Source organism: Carcharhinus amblyrhynchos, chromosome 2 (assembly GCF_965287045.1).
Source record: "Carcharhinus amblyrhynchos chromosome 2, sCarAmb.v2.hapA, whole genome shotgun sequence".
In the NCBI taxonomy this organism is placed as follows: Eukaryota; Metazoa; Chordata; class Chondrichthyes; order Carcharhiniformes; family Carcharhinidae; genus Carcharhinus; species Carcharhinus amblyrhynchos.
Genome location: NC_137325.1, coordinates 63,921,137 through 63,942,170, shown reverse-complemented (window position 1 = coordinate 63,942,170; position 21,034 = coordinate 63,921,137). Strand labels below are relative to the sequence as shown.

Genomic DNA, 21,034 nt, shown 5'->3' with positions numbered 1-21,034 from the left:
AAATGTCTTTTATATAATTTAATATCTTTATTAATGTTTCACTTTAAGCGTCTATCAGAATTTAAGCTTCAAGGGTGAAGGGTCATTTTTCATCTCTTTCGGTTTCTCACGCCAGCCCCACTGTCTTTTGAAAACATTTTAAACCTTATCTCAGAATATCCAAAGGAAAGTTATAGATTTTTTAGAACGGAAGGAGTCCATGGTTCTATTTCTGTCAGCATTTTGCTAAAGCAACCATAAAGTAATCCCACCAGCCCACTCATTCACTCCCCCTCAGAGCCTTTAATCTCCCCCTGACCCAAATGTTAAATTACACTTCCCTTCAAACCCGCAGAGGTCTTTCTCAGCCATTCCTTGTAGCAAAGCATGCAGCCCTCTAACAAATTCTCTATGTGCAGAAATGTCTCCCAAACTTGCTCTTGTTCCTTATTTAATCATTGGCAATGTTAAATCGATCATCTCTTGCCACTGACTTCCCAATCAAGGGAGCGTGGTCTTTCTCCATTCATTCCGACAAACCCATCCAAAGTTTTAAAAAGCTGGAGTAAATCTCCTCTCGGCCTCTCTTGCCCCAGAGAAAACAACGTAGTTTCCCCCCCCAACATTTGTCATTACTGTGTCCTGATCTTTTTGGATTTTGGTTTCCTATACATCACACAGTAAACTGCAAAATGTGATTGTTCAGTGTTCATTTATAAATTAACATATTTGGCTGTAAGAGCCAATCACAAATTAACTTCAGAGGACAGTTTGCAGAAGATGGGAACATATTTATCTCTTTCAGCCTTTAGATTTCCGGCGTTCCTTTTTTTAATATATAAACTTCCACACCGAATATGATCACCATTACGACCATCAGTTTAGCACACGTTATACTGCCTATCTAATGATGTCTGAATGTATTGCTATCATCAGTATTCAGAAGCATGCCTTATTGCGTGAACAGGTGCAGCTTTCACTTCGGGGTCCTTGCTGACGTGTTCTTTCAAATGAATTGCTGAACTTTGCAATTGCGTCTACTACATTACCGAGTTCATTGAGTTCCTCTCCCTAACTTCGCCCACTGTTACTTCAGAAAGTCTGGATAGCGTAGGAGCACATCTCACTCCTCAGACAAATAGCATCTGATGTTATACTGTGATTCAGAAACAGCAAACGGTTTTTCCCCCTCCTATGAATCAGAGATCAGGGTGTCATTTTTAACACATCTGTCGCACTTCATACTATTCAGTAAGCAAAAGGAGGCGGACACATTTTTTCTGCATCTATTTGCCTGCTGGCCAATGCATTCTCAGCAACGAAGGATTGTGCCCCAAATGTTACCCCCTGAGAAGAATAGCTGCCGTGACTTGAGTATCTTAGACACTGATTGCAAACAAAGCCTCCAAGAAAATAAAGCAATGTATTTTTATTTCCCGGTGTATTTCAAAAATCTTAATGTTTAAAATGTGATTGTGTGGTACAGGAAGCAGGGTTCTCTCTGTGTTAACTATTAATGTGTAAGAGCCAAGAATTGGCAGTGTGCGATTTGTGTGTGGAGCTTAGAGACTGAAATTGGCTTTTTGATAAATGTCATGGGACTGGCGCGTTCCTTGATCTTTAACTTTGTACCCATGGTGTTTAGTAGGAGTAAATGATGTTCCCCCCTTGCTGGAGCCGGTTTTACTGCGATTTTTTGCAGCAGTATTGGACATTCCTAATTCCACGCACACCAGCTGTGCACACAAAACTGTGACATGATTCAAGGCGCCGTTCACAATCAGCCAAAATAGGCCGGGGAGGGGGGGGGGGGGTGGTAACGAATGATTCAGCCACTTCTTGGAAGAACTGCATTTGATCTTCGTTTAAGTTACTAAGACAAACCGTATGTACATAAAACACCAAATATTTAGCTCCTTTTGAGAATCCAGGGAATGCGGGGGACATTCCATTAAAAAACATCGACGCGACTTGCACCACATATATATTTACATCAAGAAAAATAAAACTTACAAGATTGCAAATACAGTATTGACTTTATTCAGAGCCTTTCGAAATACGCCAAGGATTTACTTGGCTTCAGGTATCTTCTGGTGCATATTTGAATATTTGGAACCGACTGAAGGGTTTAACATCCCAGGCACTCCAGTAGTGTGCTTTTAATTAAACATCGACCGGAAGCACTTATAACTCCATTGTGGTAATATTGTTGATATATTTCAAATGTGGCTGCACTAGCATTAATTATGTTTTATTAAATCTCTGTCGCCTGACAGTCTGTTTCAGAAACAAAGGATGGGGAAATGGGGTTAATAAGGTCTAATATACTCAAAATTACACTGGACAGTTTTTTTTAATTATTACAGGAGCTGTGGCTCCCAAATAGAATTAAACGTGATTGTATGTGTTGCGCATATGCCAGCAAATACACCGCGTGAGTGAGCCATGAAGCAATTTGCTCAGATGCCAGTCCAGGGAATGATGAGGCTGGTAATCTAAGTGTTCAGATACAGTGTTCTTAATAGATAATAGTTATGAGTCGCTAAAGTTTATTTTAAATGCCATTCTCTCGCAGGTTCTCCTTTTGGATATTGGAGGAGGAAGAATGCAGAGTAGATGCGACGTGAAGTTTCCTTTGATTGGGTAGAAAGCAATCACTGTTATCAGTCATGCATCAGGACGCTAAGTGACAGGACCCCAGCACCGGCGCTACTGACGTAGTTTCGCCTTTGCAGGAATGTGATAACGAATTCTGGTCAATTGAGTGTGACCAGGAACCTCCCTCATTCCACCAAGGGAACACATAAAAAGCATGACATGTCAATAGCTGCTCAGACTCAAAAAGGCAGCGATCAGCCAGAAAGCAGCGGCAACCTCCTGTCAGATTCCAACCATCCGCGGAGCTGAAATGTGAGTATGTGGACTTGGGACAGCACTCGGCGCTAGATCAGTTAGTGCATTCCAGGTGGTTCCGGGGCAGAAAGATTTAGGTTTATATAATGTACATATTAAATGTGATGGGTAGTGCACCCAGAACGCAGGGCGTGTGAGTCGAAATAATTTGGCCGGTTGTGATTCTGAATGGTTAGATGCATCTTAAAAATAGGAGTTACTAATTTTGAAGATTATGTTTAAAACTTTCTCAATGAATATATTATCGGATTTGTCAGAGATCATTAGTTAAAGTTTCTTATACCGATATTAAACGGTTATTATTAAGGGGATTATGAAAAGTGAATAACTGGTCTCCAGCGAAAATGGAAATAAAACACTTTATTTGTGGGACAGAATTTTAAAAGGGGCCGATTTGTGTGGAGGCGCCTTTTGGGAGAGAAATTGCGCTGATCCTTATGTGGAGCTAAAGGATGTGAGTGACAATCCCTTTACAATTACACTGTTCATAGGGGGCAATTCCTCTTCTATATGTGTGACCCACAGTAAGTGGCAACAATCTGGGATGTATTTTACAATGCTGCGAATATCATTTCCCCTTCCACCTTAACAAAGGAATAAAGATCAATGTTTGTGTTTAAATGATCACGAACTACAGCGTCTCTGGAAAATGTTCCTCTTCCTTTACTTTTTTCTCCCCCTTTTCAGATGCAGGGCACCATGAAGCTCTGGCTGGGAGTGTTCACATTTGCATTTTGCATGCTGATCTGCATAGGGACATTTGCTGATGCTTACCCCTCCAAGCCTGACAACCCCGGGGAAGGTGCCCCCGCAGAGGACCTGGCCAAATATTATTCCGCATTGAGGCACTACATTAACCTCATCACAAGGCAGAGGTGAGACCACATGCTGGCAAGTGTATCACTTTCAATCGGGCTTGTTGCAATTGAACATTTGCTGCGCGCTTATTTCTTTACGGTTTAGGACAGAACTAACAGGAGGGAAGAGGCTGAAATTGGCAATGTGACAGATAGTGTAGGATTCACCTCAGTCACAGTTTGCTATAAAACTCAAGTTAAAACAATGAAAAAGGCCCTTTAGTCCATCCTGTCTTGTGCTGGCCATTAAACACCTACCTATTCTAATCCAATTTTCCAGCACGGTCCGTAGCCTTGTATGCCATGACGTTTCAAGTGCTCATCTAAATGCTTCTTAAATGTTGAGGGCATTCTTTATAAATGTTCTACTTAATAAGTTAACTGCTTTGTCTCGGCATATCTCATTTAACAACACGTTCTTCTGTTAGATCTGTCATATAGTTTGGGAGATTGGTCCAGTATCCGCTGCCTTCTCTGGATAAATGAGAGCGATAAAATGAGATTGTGCAAAATAACTGGCGGCAGCGCCTTCCCACTGGGTCTGGTTGAGTTTCACCCACAGAGCCCAACGCGGGAAAAATAGAGCTGAATATTACAGGACCGGGGAATATCGCACATCCCTTATCTCTTATCACCTATATAGAAGATTGCAGCAACACTAGTTTGATTTTTTTCCAAATGAATCTGTTTGTGATGTATTTGCCGTATTTAAAATGAATTGAGTCCAAAGAAGCTTCACTTCTATTAGCTTTGTGAACACTGCCTCAGGGTAGAGTTCTTCCCCCTCCTGAGTAATGACTTAAATACACCGAATTTTACAATCCGGACTTCGAACGAATTGGTTCCCATGCAAGTTTGGGAGTTTGTAAATAAAATGTTTTGAAGGATTGGGGCAATTTCTGTAAGAGCCATTTCCACTGTGGAGTTCACAATTGTGAAGCTAATAGACCAGAAACAACTAATAATATTGGCCAACATTTGCAGTAACATCCCGTAAGTGATGTGATAAGGACGTGGCCTTGGTCCAATCTCTGGACTGATAACTTTCAGGCAATTGATTTCGTGGTCACAGATGGACCATAATTACATTTTGCCTTTTCTCTTTGCTTTAAACACGAGGATACAGTTAGTAAATTGTCTGAGATTTTGGTCTACATGTCTGCTGTGGTACGTGTGGTCCTCAGGCGCTTTGTTCCTCGATGCCCCAGGTCAAAGAGGAAATTCGTTCGATCAGTTCCTGCTTTCAAACCCATTCACTATTATTTCACGAAGTGTAACTAAGCTGAACCGACTGACGTTATTGCACTGGTTCTCCCCGAGTGTTGCATTTTAAACGGCCTCCAACACCAGAGATTGGGGATGCACTGAAATGTCTATCCACATGTCTGCGGAATGGCAATTAATAGCCATTACTATGTGATATACGGTGGCTGGAAAAACCTGAACACCACGACTTTTCTCAGTTAGATTGAGAGATCGGATGTTTGGTCAATTAGTTTGTTCCAGAATACATGGCGGGATCAAGGGAAGGTGTAAAGCGTCCAATGAGGCGCGTTGAGTGACTTCTGAGGCACCATCGTCGTAAATGACAGCTAACATACAGCAAGAAGCCACAAGGACAAGTGAGATAAATGTCCTTTTTAACACCATATTGGTTGAGAGAGAAAGATCAGAACTCCAAGCTCTTTTCATAGAACTCCACCTAAACTGAAACGGTGAGGGTGCTGGAGCTCTGAAATAGATTGGAAAATTCTGAAAATACTCTGCAGATTTGACAGCATCTGGGAGAGATGGAGCTGCCGTTTCCCGTCTGTACTTTCATCGTCCGTTTAATGTCCCTTTATCCAATTACTTGACCCTCTTCATTTTATGGGAACTCATTGTTTCTGATCCAGTTTATTTTCTAATTATTGATCCACACCAGACTTCAATGCCACGCTGTAACATGTTTTACTGAGTTGATAGAATTATCCCACACTGCCACCTAGCGATCCCACTGCAGCAGAATGTTCCGTCTTCTCCAGAGCATGTTTTGTCCCGGGAGCTGACTCGCCAGAGCATGTTCTGTCCCGGGAGCTGAAATGGAGTCCATGTGAAGTATTCATGCTCAAGCCTGCAGGTCCAATACTTAAGGACTTTAATAATACAGAGCAGTAAATCTACAGGTAGTTTAGGATTGGAAATAAAAAATTGTGGCAAGGAGTGCGGGACCTTGAGTTCTTGTGCTGGTGTTTTGGTAATGCGAACCAGGGCGTTGGGGGATATACTTTATTTATATGAGAAGTTGGTTTTTCTGCAACTTGCTGTTTATAAACGGAGTCACTAAAGGATAGTTTGGCGGAGTACTGATGGTAAACTCCGCCTTGGATCTGGTCCGTCAGCTGGCGATCTTCTAATTCAGGTCGCATTTCCCCGACATTAGTACATCGAGCAAAATGGAGCCATTCGGCCCATCATTGTCTCAACAGCTCCTTGAAAGAGCTATTCAAATGAATGCTCTGCCCTCATAACTCCATAAATATTCGTTCTCGGGGAATAACCAATTACTTATAGAAAATTACAACGAGTCTCTTTCCACCACCTACTCAGTGCATTCCAAATCTAAATAATTGTCTGCCTTTAAAATAATTGTCCCGATCTTCCCTCCAGTGCTTTTGGTATTTGTTTAAAAAATGTAGTCGGGTTACTCATCTAACTGCCAGTTCCTTTATCAAGATTCTTCATAATTACATGAACCTTCCCTGCATAATAGGAGCAAACCCAACTTCTCTGTCCTCTCCACAACAAAATCTCTGGTAAATCTCCTCTGCACTTTTGCTAAGGCCCGGCATTCTTTTTTATTCATACATGGGCATCATTAGCTGGCCAAAATTTATTGCCCATTCTAATCGCCCTTGGAGGATAGTTGAAAATCAACCACATTTCTGTGGTCTGGTGTCACATGTGGGCCAGACCAGGTAAGAATGGCAGATTTCCTTACCCCTCACAAAGGACATTAGTGAACCAGATGGGGTTTTTCCCAACAATCGATAATGGTCTCATGGTCATCAGTAGATTCTTATTTTAACATAGAATTCAAATTCTACCATCTGCCATGATAGGATTCAAACTCGGGTCCCCAGGACATTAGCTGAGTTTCTGGATTAATAATCTAATGATAATACCACTCGGCCTTTGTCTCCCCTCAAGCTTGACACCCAGAATTGGATAGAGTATTGATTTATAAAAGATTTGCCACAACTTTTTGCTTTGGTACACCGCCTGTGTTAATAAAGCCAGCATCCTACTTGTTTATTTTAACTTCACCACTTTCTGCTGACACCTTCAAAGAATCTTACATGTGATCCTATAAGACTCTCCATTCCTGTAAGTATAAGAAGAGAATATACACCATGATACTACTTGTACATAAAAGAAATAGGAAATTACAGTGTAGATCTTTACCAGAGAGTAAAATTGTGGTGATCCCATTTCTTCTCTTGTAGTTTATTAGCTGGGATTATTTATAATAGTCTTTGTTTTAAGAAACCAACAATCCATAACTTAACATCATTGCCTCTAAGTATTAATGCCCCAAGGAAAACAAACTGCTTTAATGATTTTGAAGTATTGGAATTTGTTAGTATAATTTAAATTGAATAACAGATACCTGTGATTCAACGTGAACACATTTAATTTAACCTTAATAATCCAAAGACAACTTAGTTCAATAAATTAAAATGCCACATTATTTACTCAATGTACGCCTGAGAGATACAACTGGAATGATAAATTGATGGGAGCTACTGACAGTCTTAACATAGTAGCTCATTGTAAAAATATAGTGGAACTGAAAAGCTTCCAGGATTCCAGCTGTATCTATTCTGTTGAATATGTCAAGCACTTTCAATGTATTACATTTTACAAAACCCAATTTTAACCTTGATATTTTTTCAGATACCATACAAATGCTCTTGATATGTTAAGAAATAGGTATTGCAACATTTTGTCCTGAAATATTTCACTAGACAATTACAGACGAGAGGTCACTTAGCCCATCTTAATTCAGATCTTAGAATCCTCCCATTACAGCATTTAATTGTGAAATGATTCCATGGTTTTAATCTGTGCATCTAGAAGTCCATTCAATATGCTGTTCACTCCTCGTGGAAAGAAATACTTTTGAATACAAGTCCTTTCAGAAATTTGAATCTGTACCCAATTGTTCTACATTCACAAGAAATATTCCAACTCTACCCCTTGTACACCTCCTTTCAGGCAACAATGAAAACAAGGAACCCAGTTAATTCATGTAATTCAGATCCCTAGGGATCATCTTTGTGCTGTTTTTCTACATTTCCTCCAACACAAACTTGTCTCCCTCATGTTTCCCTGACTAGAACTGAACCCCATGACATCAGTCAAAGAAATGTCATCTAGTCAGGCAGAAAGAGAAACAAAATTAATGTTTCGTGTTAATGGTCAAGATGTGATCTGACTAGAGCTTTTTCTGACTCTGTCCACTATTTCTTCCTCTGCTATTCAGTAGTTTTTTGGCTGCTATTCATCATTGGTTGGATATATTGAGGGTGAAGATTAGTAAATGGCAATAGCTCAATGATTATGAACTGACAGCTTGCTTACACTGTGCCAATTTTCTTTGCCTTTTTTTTGCTACTGACAATTTCACCCTGTTACGTGTTGAGCCTAACATTTGTAGCTCTTCTTAACTTCACCTTCAGCTGTTGGAACACGGTCACTTTCTACCATCATTGTGTACAGTACTCTACATTTCTTAGTATCACATACTGTTTGCACCATTTTAAAACTTGAGGCAGAATACAAATGAACAAAGTTATATGCCTCAAAGCAAAATCCACACTTAAAAAAATATTGCAGTTACCAAGATAGAGTATGTGTAGGCACAAGCCTGCTGTTCTTAGATGTTGAGCAGGCCTCACCATGTGATTGTAGCTAATGTAAAGCACTAGCTTCAAGCAGACTCCACACACCAGACATGGGTCTGTATCATTGACACTATACAATGCTGAGTTTTCCTTGCCTGCTGAGATATTTATCTTGGTAAAGCACTTTTATGTATGTAAAACTTTAATTGTGTCTGTAATTGATAAACCACACCTGGTGCAGATGATTGATAAATGGGTGTATTTATCATATCCTCAAATTTTTGGCTTTTGGATGGGGGAAATCAGATAGAAACAGACGTAGACATTGAGCTCCTCACATCTGTTTCACATTTCTGTGAAATGATGGCTGATCTGTATCCAAATTCCATCCACCTATCTTGACACCATATCCTGCAATACCATTGGTTAGCAAAAATCTATCTACTTCAGATTTTAAATTATTAATTATGGTGGCATCTGCTGTTTTTTTGTGGCAGAGAGACTCCCATTTCTCTGTGAAGCAATGTTTCCTAACATCTCTCATTTTCCTGCCTCTGAGTTGAAGATTGCAACGCTTGATGCAAAAAAAATTCAATTTATCAAATCAATTGCTTTTAAAATCTTGAACCTCAATCAAATCAGAGTACTACACTTTAATGATCAGTGAACAAAGAACAAAGAACAACACAGCACGGGAAACAGGCCCTTCGGCCCAACGAGCCCGCGCCGCCGTCCTACTATCTCAGTGACCTATTCATGATTTTAGTCTACGCCTAACGTGCGAGGATCAGGGAGGTCCAATTTAGGGACAATTTTAGTACCCAATCAATCAGCCTAAAAGCAGTGTACAAAGTCCTAAATATAAGAACATAAGAACATAAGAAATAGGAGCAGGAGTAGGCCATCTAGCCCTTCGAGCCTGCCCCGCCATTCAATAAGATCATGGCTGATCTGTTGTGGCTCAGTTCCACTTTCCCGCCCTCTCCCCATAACCCTTAATCCCCTCTCTTATCAAGAACCCATCAACCAGCTTCTTAAAAATATTTAGCGAGGCAGCCTCCACCACTTCAACGGGCAGAGAATTCCAGAGATTCACCACCCTTTGAGTGAAGAAGTTCCTCCTCAACTCCGTTCTAAACCGCCCCCCCCTTTATCTTGAGGCTGTGCCCCCTAGTCCTACTGTCTTTTTTGAGCGGGAAGAGTCTCTCCACCTCTATCCTATCCATCCCATTCATCATCTTATACGTCTCAATGAGATCTCCCCTCATTCTTCTAAACTCTAACGAGTACAAGCCTAGTTTATTCAGCCTCTCCTCATAGCTCAATCCCCTCAACTCCGGTATCAGCCTAGTAAACCTCCTCTGCACTCCCTCCAGGGCCAAAATATCCTTGCGCAGGTGCGGCGCCCAAAACTGCACACAGTACTCCAGCTGCGGCCTCACCAATGCCCTATACAGCTGCAGCAAGACCTCCCTACTTTTATATTCAATCCCCCTCGCTATGAAGGCCAGCATCCCATTCGCCTTCCTGACCACCTGCTGCACCTGCAAGCTGGGTTTTTGCGACTCATGCACAAGGACCCCGAGGTCCCTCTGCACCGTCGCCTGCTGCAGTTTTTCGCCACGTAAGTAATAGTCCTTCCTACCATTCTTCCTACCAAAGTGGACCACCTCACACTTGCCAACATTAAATTCCATTTGCCATTTCCTGGCCCATTCGCCCAGCCTATCTAGATCCTTCTGCAGACTCTCCACACCCTCCGCACAATTTGCCTTTCCCCCAATCTTGGTGTCATCAGCAAATTTCGACACCCTGCACTCGGTTCCCTCCTCCAGATCATCTATATAAATGGTAAATAGCTGAGGCCCCAGCACCGACCCCTGGGGCACCCCACTAGTCACCAACCGCCAATCCGAATAGCACCCATTGACCCCCACTCTCTGCCTCCTATTTGACAACCAATCCTCTATCCACGCTAACACCCTACCCCCAACTCCATGTCCCCTGACCTTCTGCAATAACCTCTTGTGAGGTACCTTGTCAAACGCCTTCTGAAAATCCAGAAAGACCACATCCACCGGCTCTCCTCTATCCACTGCCCTAGACACATCCTCATAGAACTCCAGTAAATTTGTCAGACACGACTTCCCTTTAATGAAACCGTGTTGCGTCCGCCCTATCAAGCAATTCCCTTCAAGATGCCTCGCAATTTCCTCCTTAATGACGGATTCTAACATTTTACCTACCACAGACGTTAAACTAACCGGCCTATAATTCCCCGCCTTTTGCCTGGCACCCTTCTTAAACAACGGCGTAACATTAGCCGTTTTCCAATCTTCCGGCACTTCCCCGGAATCCAGCGACGTCTGGAAAATAACCACCAAGGCATCCACTATAACCTCCGCCATTTCTTTCAGAACCCTCGGATGCATTCCATCCGGTCCTGGGGACTTGTCCACAATCAGCCCCTCCAGTCTGTCGAGCACCACCTCTCTAGTAACAGTAATGTCATTAAGACCCTCCAGTCCTACCACCTATCTTTGAATACAAGTCTAGATTACATAATCTATAGTTATTTAATATAATCAGTATATATGTAGTAATGGATATCAAAGTACTGGAGAGGGTGCTAAAAGAATGTGAGGATACACCAGGAATGTAAGGTTGGACAGAAAAGAGAAGGCTGAGTGTTAAGCAATGTGTTTAAAATTGTGAAGTACTTCTGTAGGATAGACGCAGCAAAACCAGAGGCAATCATTTAAAAAATTAAATAGGGAAATCAGAACAAATTTCTTTACTAAGAATGTAGTGAGAATATAGAGTTTGTTACCACAGTAGTCAAGCAAATAATGTAGACATATTTATGGGGAAGCCAGACAAACAAATGAAGATGAAGGGAATAGAAAGGGGCCAAATCACCTATTTGTGTTTTTACAATCTATGTAATCTCTCCACATAGTTTAACCCTCGGAGTCCTGGTGAGTCTGTACTGTACATAGCATTCAAAATGTGATTTACCTAGGGCTTTGTATAGTTATAACTTCCACCCTTTTATTTTTACAAGGCCATCCTGAGGGGTTACCCTAAAGAGATAAAGGTGAACATTTATTTAATCTTTTTAATTTTTATTTGCAACTAACTGCAGTATTTTAATAATCAGCGTATGTACACTCATCAATCTCTTTGAACATTCACTTTTCCTAACTTCTCACCATTTGTTTGAAAAAGATGATGTTTCACTTCTTCAATAGGGGCCAGTTCATGAAGTGATCAGTTTCTGGCTGGTTCTGAGGTAGTGTTGCACCTGAAATACCTTTCTTCCTTCAGGTTCCAATTGACTTGCTGTGGATTATCTATTTTTAGTTGTTTTTATTTATAGTGTTTGTACTCACAATTGGTTAAATGAACCCTCAGCCTTTTCAAGTGAACAGTGACCAACCTGTCCATCCTTTCATGATAGGAATAACTTTACATTTCTGGTGTCATCGTCATTAAATACTTTTGCACTCTCTCTTCAGTAGTTTATCTATTACTAAATAAATATTTATTACCCAGATCTAAGACCATATTGGAAGCATAATTATTAGACATATTTGTCCACCTATGAAAACAAGAAATGCGATTGAGTGATTCAGAAGTAATAGTATGAATAGTAGAATTTGTTTGACATGCATGCTTTTATTTAAAAAAAAGGAAAACTTGCTGAATAAATCGACTGAACACCTTTGCTAATGGTTTAAAACATTTGGCTCTTTTGTCTGCAACAGGTATGGAAAGAGATCCAGCCCTGAGGCAGTGATCACTGATCTGCTGCTGAGTGAAAACTCAGAAAGTTTTCCCAAATATAGGTGAGTATACATGGCAAGGATATTTAGTAATGCAGCTTTTCATGAAAGAAGTGTACAGCTACAAGCAATTCAATAGTGACAGCACCAGATGCACCATTTGAAAGATGGGGATGGGTATGCATTAATTGACTTCTGCAGCTTCATTAAAGTTAATTAGTTTAGTCGAGGTTGAAGGAACATATTTAAATAATGGTAGGTTCAAACATCTAAATTGATGAGAAGATCCATCTGAAATTCAATTTTTTTTGCCATATCACAGTCACATGGAAATACCTAACACCAATTTCCTGTAACAATTAGTCTAGATTTTTAATAGTGCCTTGTAATATTTCCAATGATCCATGGATTTTTAAAGTAAAAGGAATGTTCAAGAAAATAAACAATGTAAAAGTAAATCTATCAAAGCTAATTTGATTGCTAGAAAGAAAAAGGTGGGATTTAAATTCAACTTTGCTGTTCTAACTGGTGTGAGGTAAAAGGTTAACTAAAATAAAGTGAAACTTGTTAAAGCAATAAAGCAGGCATCAAGAATGTAGATATGAATGTAGGAACAGGCCATTTGTCCCCTCATACTGTGATAGGGCACTGCTTAGCCATGTCCCTCACTTCCCAGGTGCTATACAGAGCATGGTCATCACGACTTAGTTTTCATCTTTGTAAACCAGTGGTGATTCCTGCCAGTGTTACATCAAATGGGGGAAAGGAGTTGGGGGGGTGGGGGGGGGAGTATTCAACCATGCTGGACATAAAGGCCTCAATGAGATTGAAATTCATTATGTCACAGGTGGGATGGAGGGGGGAGGGTGGCGACATCTGAAACAGATCTTTTTGGTGCAAATCCATTATGTCCCTCATTCAAGATTTAGTGGCTGTAACAGGATTTGCACCCACAGTGGAGGGTCTGCCTAAATCTCACCCAAAGTCTTTTTTAGTTTCTATGCATTTTCTTTCTCTTGTCTTTTCCTGTGTTTTTTTTCACTTTTATATATAGAAGCTTTTACACTCCATTTTTGTTTCTTGCTAGTTTATTTTTATATTCTATCTTCCCTTTTATCAGTTTCTTGGTTCTCCTTTGCTGAATTCTAAAATGCTTACTGTTGGTTTTGGCAATTTATAAGCCTCTGTTTAATCTCATATGATCTTTAACTTCTCTTGTTAACCATATTTGGAGCACTTTTTCTGTTGGGGTTTTGCGCCTTCAAGGAATATAAATTTGTTATAGATCATGTATCTTTAAATGCCTACCTACTGTGATAGCTTTTAGTGTAATTTCCCAATCTTGCCCTCATACCTTTGTAGTTTCTTTTGTTCAGATTTAAGACCCTAGTTTCAAACTGAACTGCATCACTTTCAAACATAATTTGATAGAATTTGACATTATGGTCAATCTTCTCTAAAGACTCCTTTAAGATTATTAATTCGGCTTTTCACATTGCACAATACTAGACCTAAAGTTACCCATTTTCTCAATGGTTCCTCAACACACTGTTCTCAAACAATCCCATAATTTCCAAGAACTTGTCCTCAACAGCATTAGAACAATTGGGTTTACCCAATCTAAACATAGAGTTGATGTCCCCAATATTGATGTATTACCCATGTTACAGGCACTTCTAATTGCTTGATTTATACATGCTCTCCTTTACCAATACTATTGGTAGCCAATAAACAACTACCAAAGTTTGCTATCATGTTATTCCTTAGCTCCACTACCTTGCACAAACATTCAACTTGTATTTTAAATTTGGTACATAAACAGAAATTCAGCTTTATTTTCATGCTATCATGCTAATTGATGGTATTTGGTATGAAGAATATGGGAATGGTGGAGCTGAACAAATCAAGTATAACCAGAAGACAGAAGCTATAGCCTGAGAGCATTATAATTATCATTACATAATGGAATGAGGCTGTAAAAAAATTTTAAACTTTGGAATAATCAATATTGAGTTTAGTTTACAGATGATCCTATAATTAACTCTGCATTAAAAGTGCCATAAGAATGTATGAAATAGGAGGGGAAATAGTCATTTAGTTCTTTAAGCCTGCTCTGTTATTCAATAGGATTCCCTAATAAGGGGGTTTTCCAGTCTGTCCTGCAGGTGGGCTAATCTGGTCCTGCTATTGTAAATACTGTGAGGAGAGATTTTCCAATCCCCTTGTGCTGACAGGCTCATCCAGTTCTGCCAAAGTCAATAGAAATTTTAATGGATTGCTGCTTCTGCCTCAAAATCCCACCATGGTGGGGCCAGAAGATCTTAGTGTGTGTCTGAAAAGTTTTAAACTAAAAACTGTACAGCCAATATTTTCCTTCATTTAAAAAAATTACAAACGTCAATTGAATTCATCACACAAACATTTATCATTGGATCAGTGCATGGTCTGTTGTGGTACTGAGTCAAATAGAGCAGAAAAAGTGATGCCAAACTGTTGTCGAATTAAAGTAGCAGAAAATCTGCTAGCTGCAACTAGTCTAAGTAAAACAAAAAAATGGGGTGGAGAGGGCTGAGGATTGCATGGGCAGGGAGGCAGAAAATAAAAGCCTCCACCTGAGGCTCTTGTATTTGTGAAAGACAAGAAAATTAGTGCATTGCCCAGAAAAACATTGCTTTGCATGCTGAACATGTCTTCAATTTTATATTGGAAGTCATATTTACTCATTTTTTATTTCTGATTGCAGGTATGATGAACCTTCCATGTGGTGATGAAAATACATATTTTCTTTAATGTGATTTACACTTCAACATCCATTGTGATGGAAATGAGACATTCTCACTGTTTTAAAAACCCTTATTTTACATTCAGAGGCAGCCAATGCATGTACCATCACTGAAATCTGTAGAACTTTTTTTCCCTGCATCTTGTATTGTATATAAAGTTTATTTAAATATGTAATCCATTACAACAGTGAAAAGGAAATTATTCTTTGTATGGTGAGGACTGGTTTGTGCTATTAAAATTCAGTAATAAAACAATACAGTCTAAATGGAGATGTGTATAAACTTACCTAATCATGACATAAAGCTGAACAAGAAAATCTTGTTATCTATTAATAGTGTTTGTGAACTATGTGGAATTGTTGTGTGTATCATACTTCACTGTAGCTCCTGTGAATTATAAATGAGTTTTCACAAGAGTGTACTTATCCAACATCAAAATATATACTACTTCAACACTACCACTAAATACTAAGCCTAAATCTTCTTCGCGTGTTGGTGCATTTTGACTGCAAGTCAAGAATGCCAGTCTCTTTCTATTGTGGAAAAATTAGGCTTCACTCAGAAGCAAATGAAGCGACTTGAGTAGTATGTTTAGTTTATTACATTGCCCTTTACCATTGGTTGTACTCAATTCTTTGAGGACAAAATGTGTTTTAATGAACTCAACATTTTATAGAAGAACAGGAATAAAGATCTTCAATCTCTGGTAATAAAATATGCTCATGTAAGTAGTGCTAACCTATACTAAGGTTGATTTTACTATCATGAACCAAGCAGATTATGCTTTTCATGGAAACTTGGGTGTATGTAGCTTTAAGTTTATAGCTGGTACGCTCCCATGTATGCAGAATAATTCCATGTGGTGAAGATAATTGAAGAGTTGTTATCAATAGATATAACCACAGTGAGTGAAACTGAAGTTTTGAATGCAAACTACCCAGTTGTTAACCCAATCTATTAATTTCAATGTTTTGATAACATAGCTGCAAGATCCTTTAGTTATGAAAGCTTAGGGAAAATTGGATAAGTGGGAGGTATTGGAAGAGGACTTGCAGTCTCCAAACCCAGAAATGGTTTTCTCTTAGCCCTAACAAATTGAGGCAGAAGTCACTTCAAATTTTTTGCTGGTTATGCAGCTGGAGGCACAGCTGCAAAGGAAAGTCAGACATCACAGAGAGGGGGAGTCAACCTTGAGGTTGATTGCATGAATGTAAACTTGATGGGCCAGCAATTGATATCCCTGTGCCTGGCCATGAATGCAGTTTCCAGCAGGATCCCAATCCCTCAAACCTTCCCTCAGTTGTCAGGCTGCTGATGTGCTGATGATGTAACATCACATGATTGCATAACCAAGATCTGGAGGAAGGAGAAGCCCCAGCCTCATGCAGAGTTCTCACATATACACAGTATTCATAAAGAATGATGGTTTTAACGAACTACAGTCTCAAATAGCCTTCTTTGGAAGAACAGATAATCTCCAAAGAACCCCATCTAGACCCTGAACACATAACAAAACATGGTGGTTGTGGACAGTAAGCAAAAAATCCAGAAAAAGTTAAGAAGCAGCTACAGACCTAGCAAATCAAGAGATCCTTGAAAGAAGGTTGAAAAGAAGATTCCAGACTCCAATGGGCATCTTGGCTGCAGCAGACGTAAGCTGAAACAGCCTCAAAGTCCAGGCAGCCATGAGCATTGGCGCAACAAGCAACATCAGCAAAGCAACAACAACAATTCCATAGAATCCAGACTACCACTCCCAGCACCATTCTGGAATGCTGAAAGCTTGCAACAGGCTCAGAACTGGGACAACCGGAGAAAGATTGATAAAATATGGAGCTGCTTCTGCTTTGCACAATAGAAGATCAAAAAGGTCAGGTCAGTACCCAACTTTATACACTTGGATCTATTGTCAATTACGTGATATCAAGGTAGGGAGTTGGTGAAACTTCAACCCCTTAAAAAGTCCTGAAAACATTTCATTCATATTTCAGTCCCTGTAGCAACTGTAGAAAAAGTAACATTTAACAAAAGACAGTAAAATCCAAGAGAAAGCTTGAATTTGTTCAACAATGATGTATACAGGCGATTGGGAAATTGCAACAATGGAATCTTAGGTGAATTGATTCAAGACAGATTCATTGGAGAGGTCCTGCTTTTAGTTACTATGTTGCTATGATTCTATTCTATGATTAAACCTGCCAAAATGGGGTAAAATATATTGTGGCAGGAACAAAGTGTACAAGCAATAGAATGCTGAGCAGGCAGAGCAGATTGTCACAACTGTGTGGGGAAAAAAAACTGTCTGCTGCTTAAAAGCAGTGACAGTCTGTAAAAAGAAAGAAAATATTAAAACAAGGCCACATACAAGACTTGGACGATCCACAGAAAAAGGACATAACTTTCATAGAGGAGGTAAATGATACTGAAAACAAATACTGGAGTGTTAAACATGAAGTGGGTGGACACCTGATAGAGGAACATTAGATCAGAGAAGATTATTATAGAATCCCTACAATGCAGAAGGAGGTCATTTGGCTCACTGAGTTTACACCAGATCCCATCCATGGTCCTATCTCCATAACCCCATGTATTTACCTGACAAATCCCCTTGACACTAAGGGACAATTTACTATGGCCAATCAACCTAACCTACACATCTTTGGACTCTGGGAGGAAAGAGGACCACCCAGAGGAAGCCCATGCAGATGCAGGGAGAATGTGTAAACTCCACTCAGACAGTTACCCAATGCTAGAATTGAACCCAGATCCCTGGCAGCAGTGCTAACCACGATATCACTGTTTCTGTTTTATCAGAGTCAAATGGTCAAGCAGATTACATCTAACAAATTTCAGGGTCTAAGTGGGAGTATATCGAAAGTCAGAGGCCAACGCATGGCAAAGTTGAAGTAAAAAGATACAGAAATCATCGAAATTTGATGTAGCATTCAAAATCAAGAATCCTCTCTACCAAACAGGAAGGCATACTTAAAATTGAAGCAAACCTTTAAAGTGGATAATATTGCTGATGGGCATTACAACAATACATTCAGGTGTCAATTTCCACATTAATGATAAGCCTAGGGAAACTAGAAGCTGAGTACCAAGTCACCATAGAGACTGATACTAAACCAATTTGCCACTTTACACCAAGGTAAATTCCTCCTTGGGGTGAAATTGAAAACATGCAATGGAAAGAGTTATATCACTGTTCACTATGCCAACAGAATGGGTTCATGAATGGGCACGGTTCCAAAACCAAATGATTGTATGAGAATCTACATGAATTTAACTCAACTAAACAAGTCAGCGGCATGTGAGATCCACCCAATGGTGTCAATATGTGAATGTTATGTCAAACTAGCCAAGAATATTTTATTCATCAAATTAGATGTGAAGAGTGGATTTTGGCAGTTCCCGCTAGATAAAAATCCAGATTGCTCATCACATTTATAGCACCATCTCAGTCATTATTGTTTCAATAAATTATGTCCAGTCCTGGACATCTCACATCCGAGAAGGGCCAGAAAGAGAAATATGGATGATATACTTGTACGCAGCTCCATGAAAAAGGAGCATGACCACAGAGTTAGAGCAATCCTGAGAGTCTTACAGGTTCAGCAATGAATGAAAAATGTAAATCACCAAACCTGTGACCAAATTTCTAGGTCACATAGTATAAGCATTACTGGAATCACAGTTGATCCACAAAAACACACAAGTAATCGGACAATCCAGGAACATTAGAGAGCTGCAGTGATATTCTTTGGATAGTCAACAAAGTCGGCAAGTTCCCACCAAACTTGATTTGTGTGTGTGTGTGTGTGTGTGTGTGTGTGTGTGTGTGTGTGTGTGTGTGTGTGTGTGTGTGTGTGTGTGTGTGTGTGTGGGTGGCTGTGCAACTCCCCCACCAGAAGCAAAATTGGCATGGAGCAGACTGATTGGCAGCCAGCCTGCCCCACAGTGTTGCAATCGGGCTAAATCAGGGACTTCCAGGCTTCACTGGAGAGGAAATCCCACCTTTGGGAGATGATGGACAACTGAATTGGCCACCAGTTCCAGCAGTCCTGGCAGCTCTAAAAGTGGACCGGGACTCCAAACAAACCTAAGGTGAAGGCCCATAAATCCCGGACTCAAGTAAGTCTGGGGTCTAGTGCATGGAGCGTTTGAGCAGTTCAGGGAAGGTGAGTTTGTGTCTTATAGTAGGCTGGATGGAGGAAAGAGTGTGATACTATCTTAGGTGCATTGTCCCCGCATGTGCAAAGGGCATCCCCGGAGACTGTACCCCTCCTTCCTTACCACTGTTTTAAAGTGTTTTTTTTCCAAACACAGCCTGCTCAATTGCCCATGCCAACCAGATTAAGGTATGGGCTGCCTATTAATGGAGTTAATTAGCTTGCGAGTAAATATGGCAGGCAGGCTGCTGATTGCATCAACCCCCATTCCCCATATTATGGGGGTGAACTCAGAGGTGGGTGAGAAGGTGATGATGTTGGCGTCCTTCCTATTTTACCTGCCCCAGACCACCCCCCACCTGAAAACACAACCAGAAGAGGCACAGGTTTGGTGACCTTGCATTTTTCATTCATTGCTGGACTGCATGCCATAAGACTCTCAGGGCTGCTCTAACTCTGTGGTCATGCTCTTCTCTCATGGAGCTGTGTATAATCTAGAACAGGGTCAGCGGTACTCACCACATTTATAGCACCCTCTCAGTAACATGACAAGCAAAATGCTTTTGGAAAGATTCAACAATTTTTAAACTCCTCTGAAATTTTGACACATTACGACACAGAACTACCAACTAATCCTGCAGCAGAAATATCATCAACAGGTCTGGGGAAGTTTTATTTCAAGTGCGGAGACTCTGCCTCAAGATCAATATCAGAAATGTTATGACAATGGACCCTAGCCCTGAATTATGCATGGACATAAATAAGATGTGTTGTTTAAAAGAGGACTTACAAGAGGTTGTTGGGCATACCAGGAACAGTGCCTCCTTACCACATCACCAGTGTGGCAGGGAAGTAGCATTGCCATTCTCACACCCCAAAGGGATGAAGCACTGGGTATGTTGGATTTTTAAACTTGGTGGCATGAACAGACAAGTTGGAGGCTCTGTAGATGAGCAAAGTGAGATTTAATGTCAAAATAAAATGGTGACTTAGCTACACTAGTGTCTATATTCACCCTTGCACTAAGTGCCTACGATTTTTTTTAATATCCTGATACTCACACTATGTCTAGGGTCTTCCCAGGATCCAGAGCTGAGGTTGAGGTGGCCTGCTGAATTCCACAGCCTTCTGCCTGAGATGACCTTGGTGAGCGTTGCTGGGAGGCCAGAACCTTGAGGGTCAGGCCTGCTTTTGGGCAGCATAGATGTTTGACTGCTTCCCTCCTCAGTGTCGGGGCTGAAGATGTGTTGCTGACAGGGAAGTGGGTGTCAGATGGATCGGAGATGCCCAGGGTCCCCTGCCTGGAGGGCGCCAGACTGTATTCCCGTTGATCCTCTTCCCTTTGGGTTTCCGGGGACCCCTGTGCTCCTCCATGGGATGGAGCAGCAGCTGGAGTGAGATCCCACCATCCCCACCATCCTCTGGATTCCCACCAGTGCCTGCGCCATGCAGCTGATGTGCTGCATCATGGTGCAGACATCTCCAAATATGGAGTGCACATCCTGCACCAAGGTCACTATTGCAGACGCCACTCTCGCAGTGTTGGCCTGGGTACACTGCAGTGATAGAATCATTTCCTCAGCTAGAATATAATGGGACTCCTCCTTGTGCTCCGAGGAGAGCTGCAGTTATCCCTTTCTAATACTCATGACTCTGCTT

General features: G+C 40.7%; 1 protein-coding gene across 1 annotated transcript; it reads left to right on the top strand.

Annotated features, from left to right (window-relative positions):
* Positions 1-2,685: 2,685 nt before the first annotated feature.
* LOC145360821 (pro-neuropeptide Y) lies at positions 2,686-15,473 on the top strand. The gene is made up of 4 exons (XM_080216302.1): positions 2,686-2,889; positions 3,580-3,767; positions 12,403-12,483; positions 15,164-15,473. The coding sequence occupies exons 2-4, from the start codon at positions 3,580-3,582 to the stop codon at positions 15,186-15,188; spliced, it is 294 nt and encodes a 97-aa protein (XP_080072428.1). The 5' UTR covers positions 2,686-2,889; the 3' UTR covers positions 15,189-15,473.
* The last annotated feature ends 5,561 nt before the right edge of the window (positions 15,474-21,034 follow it).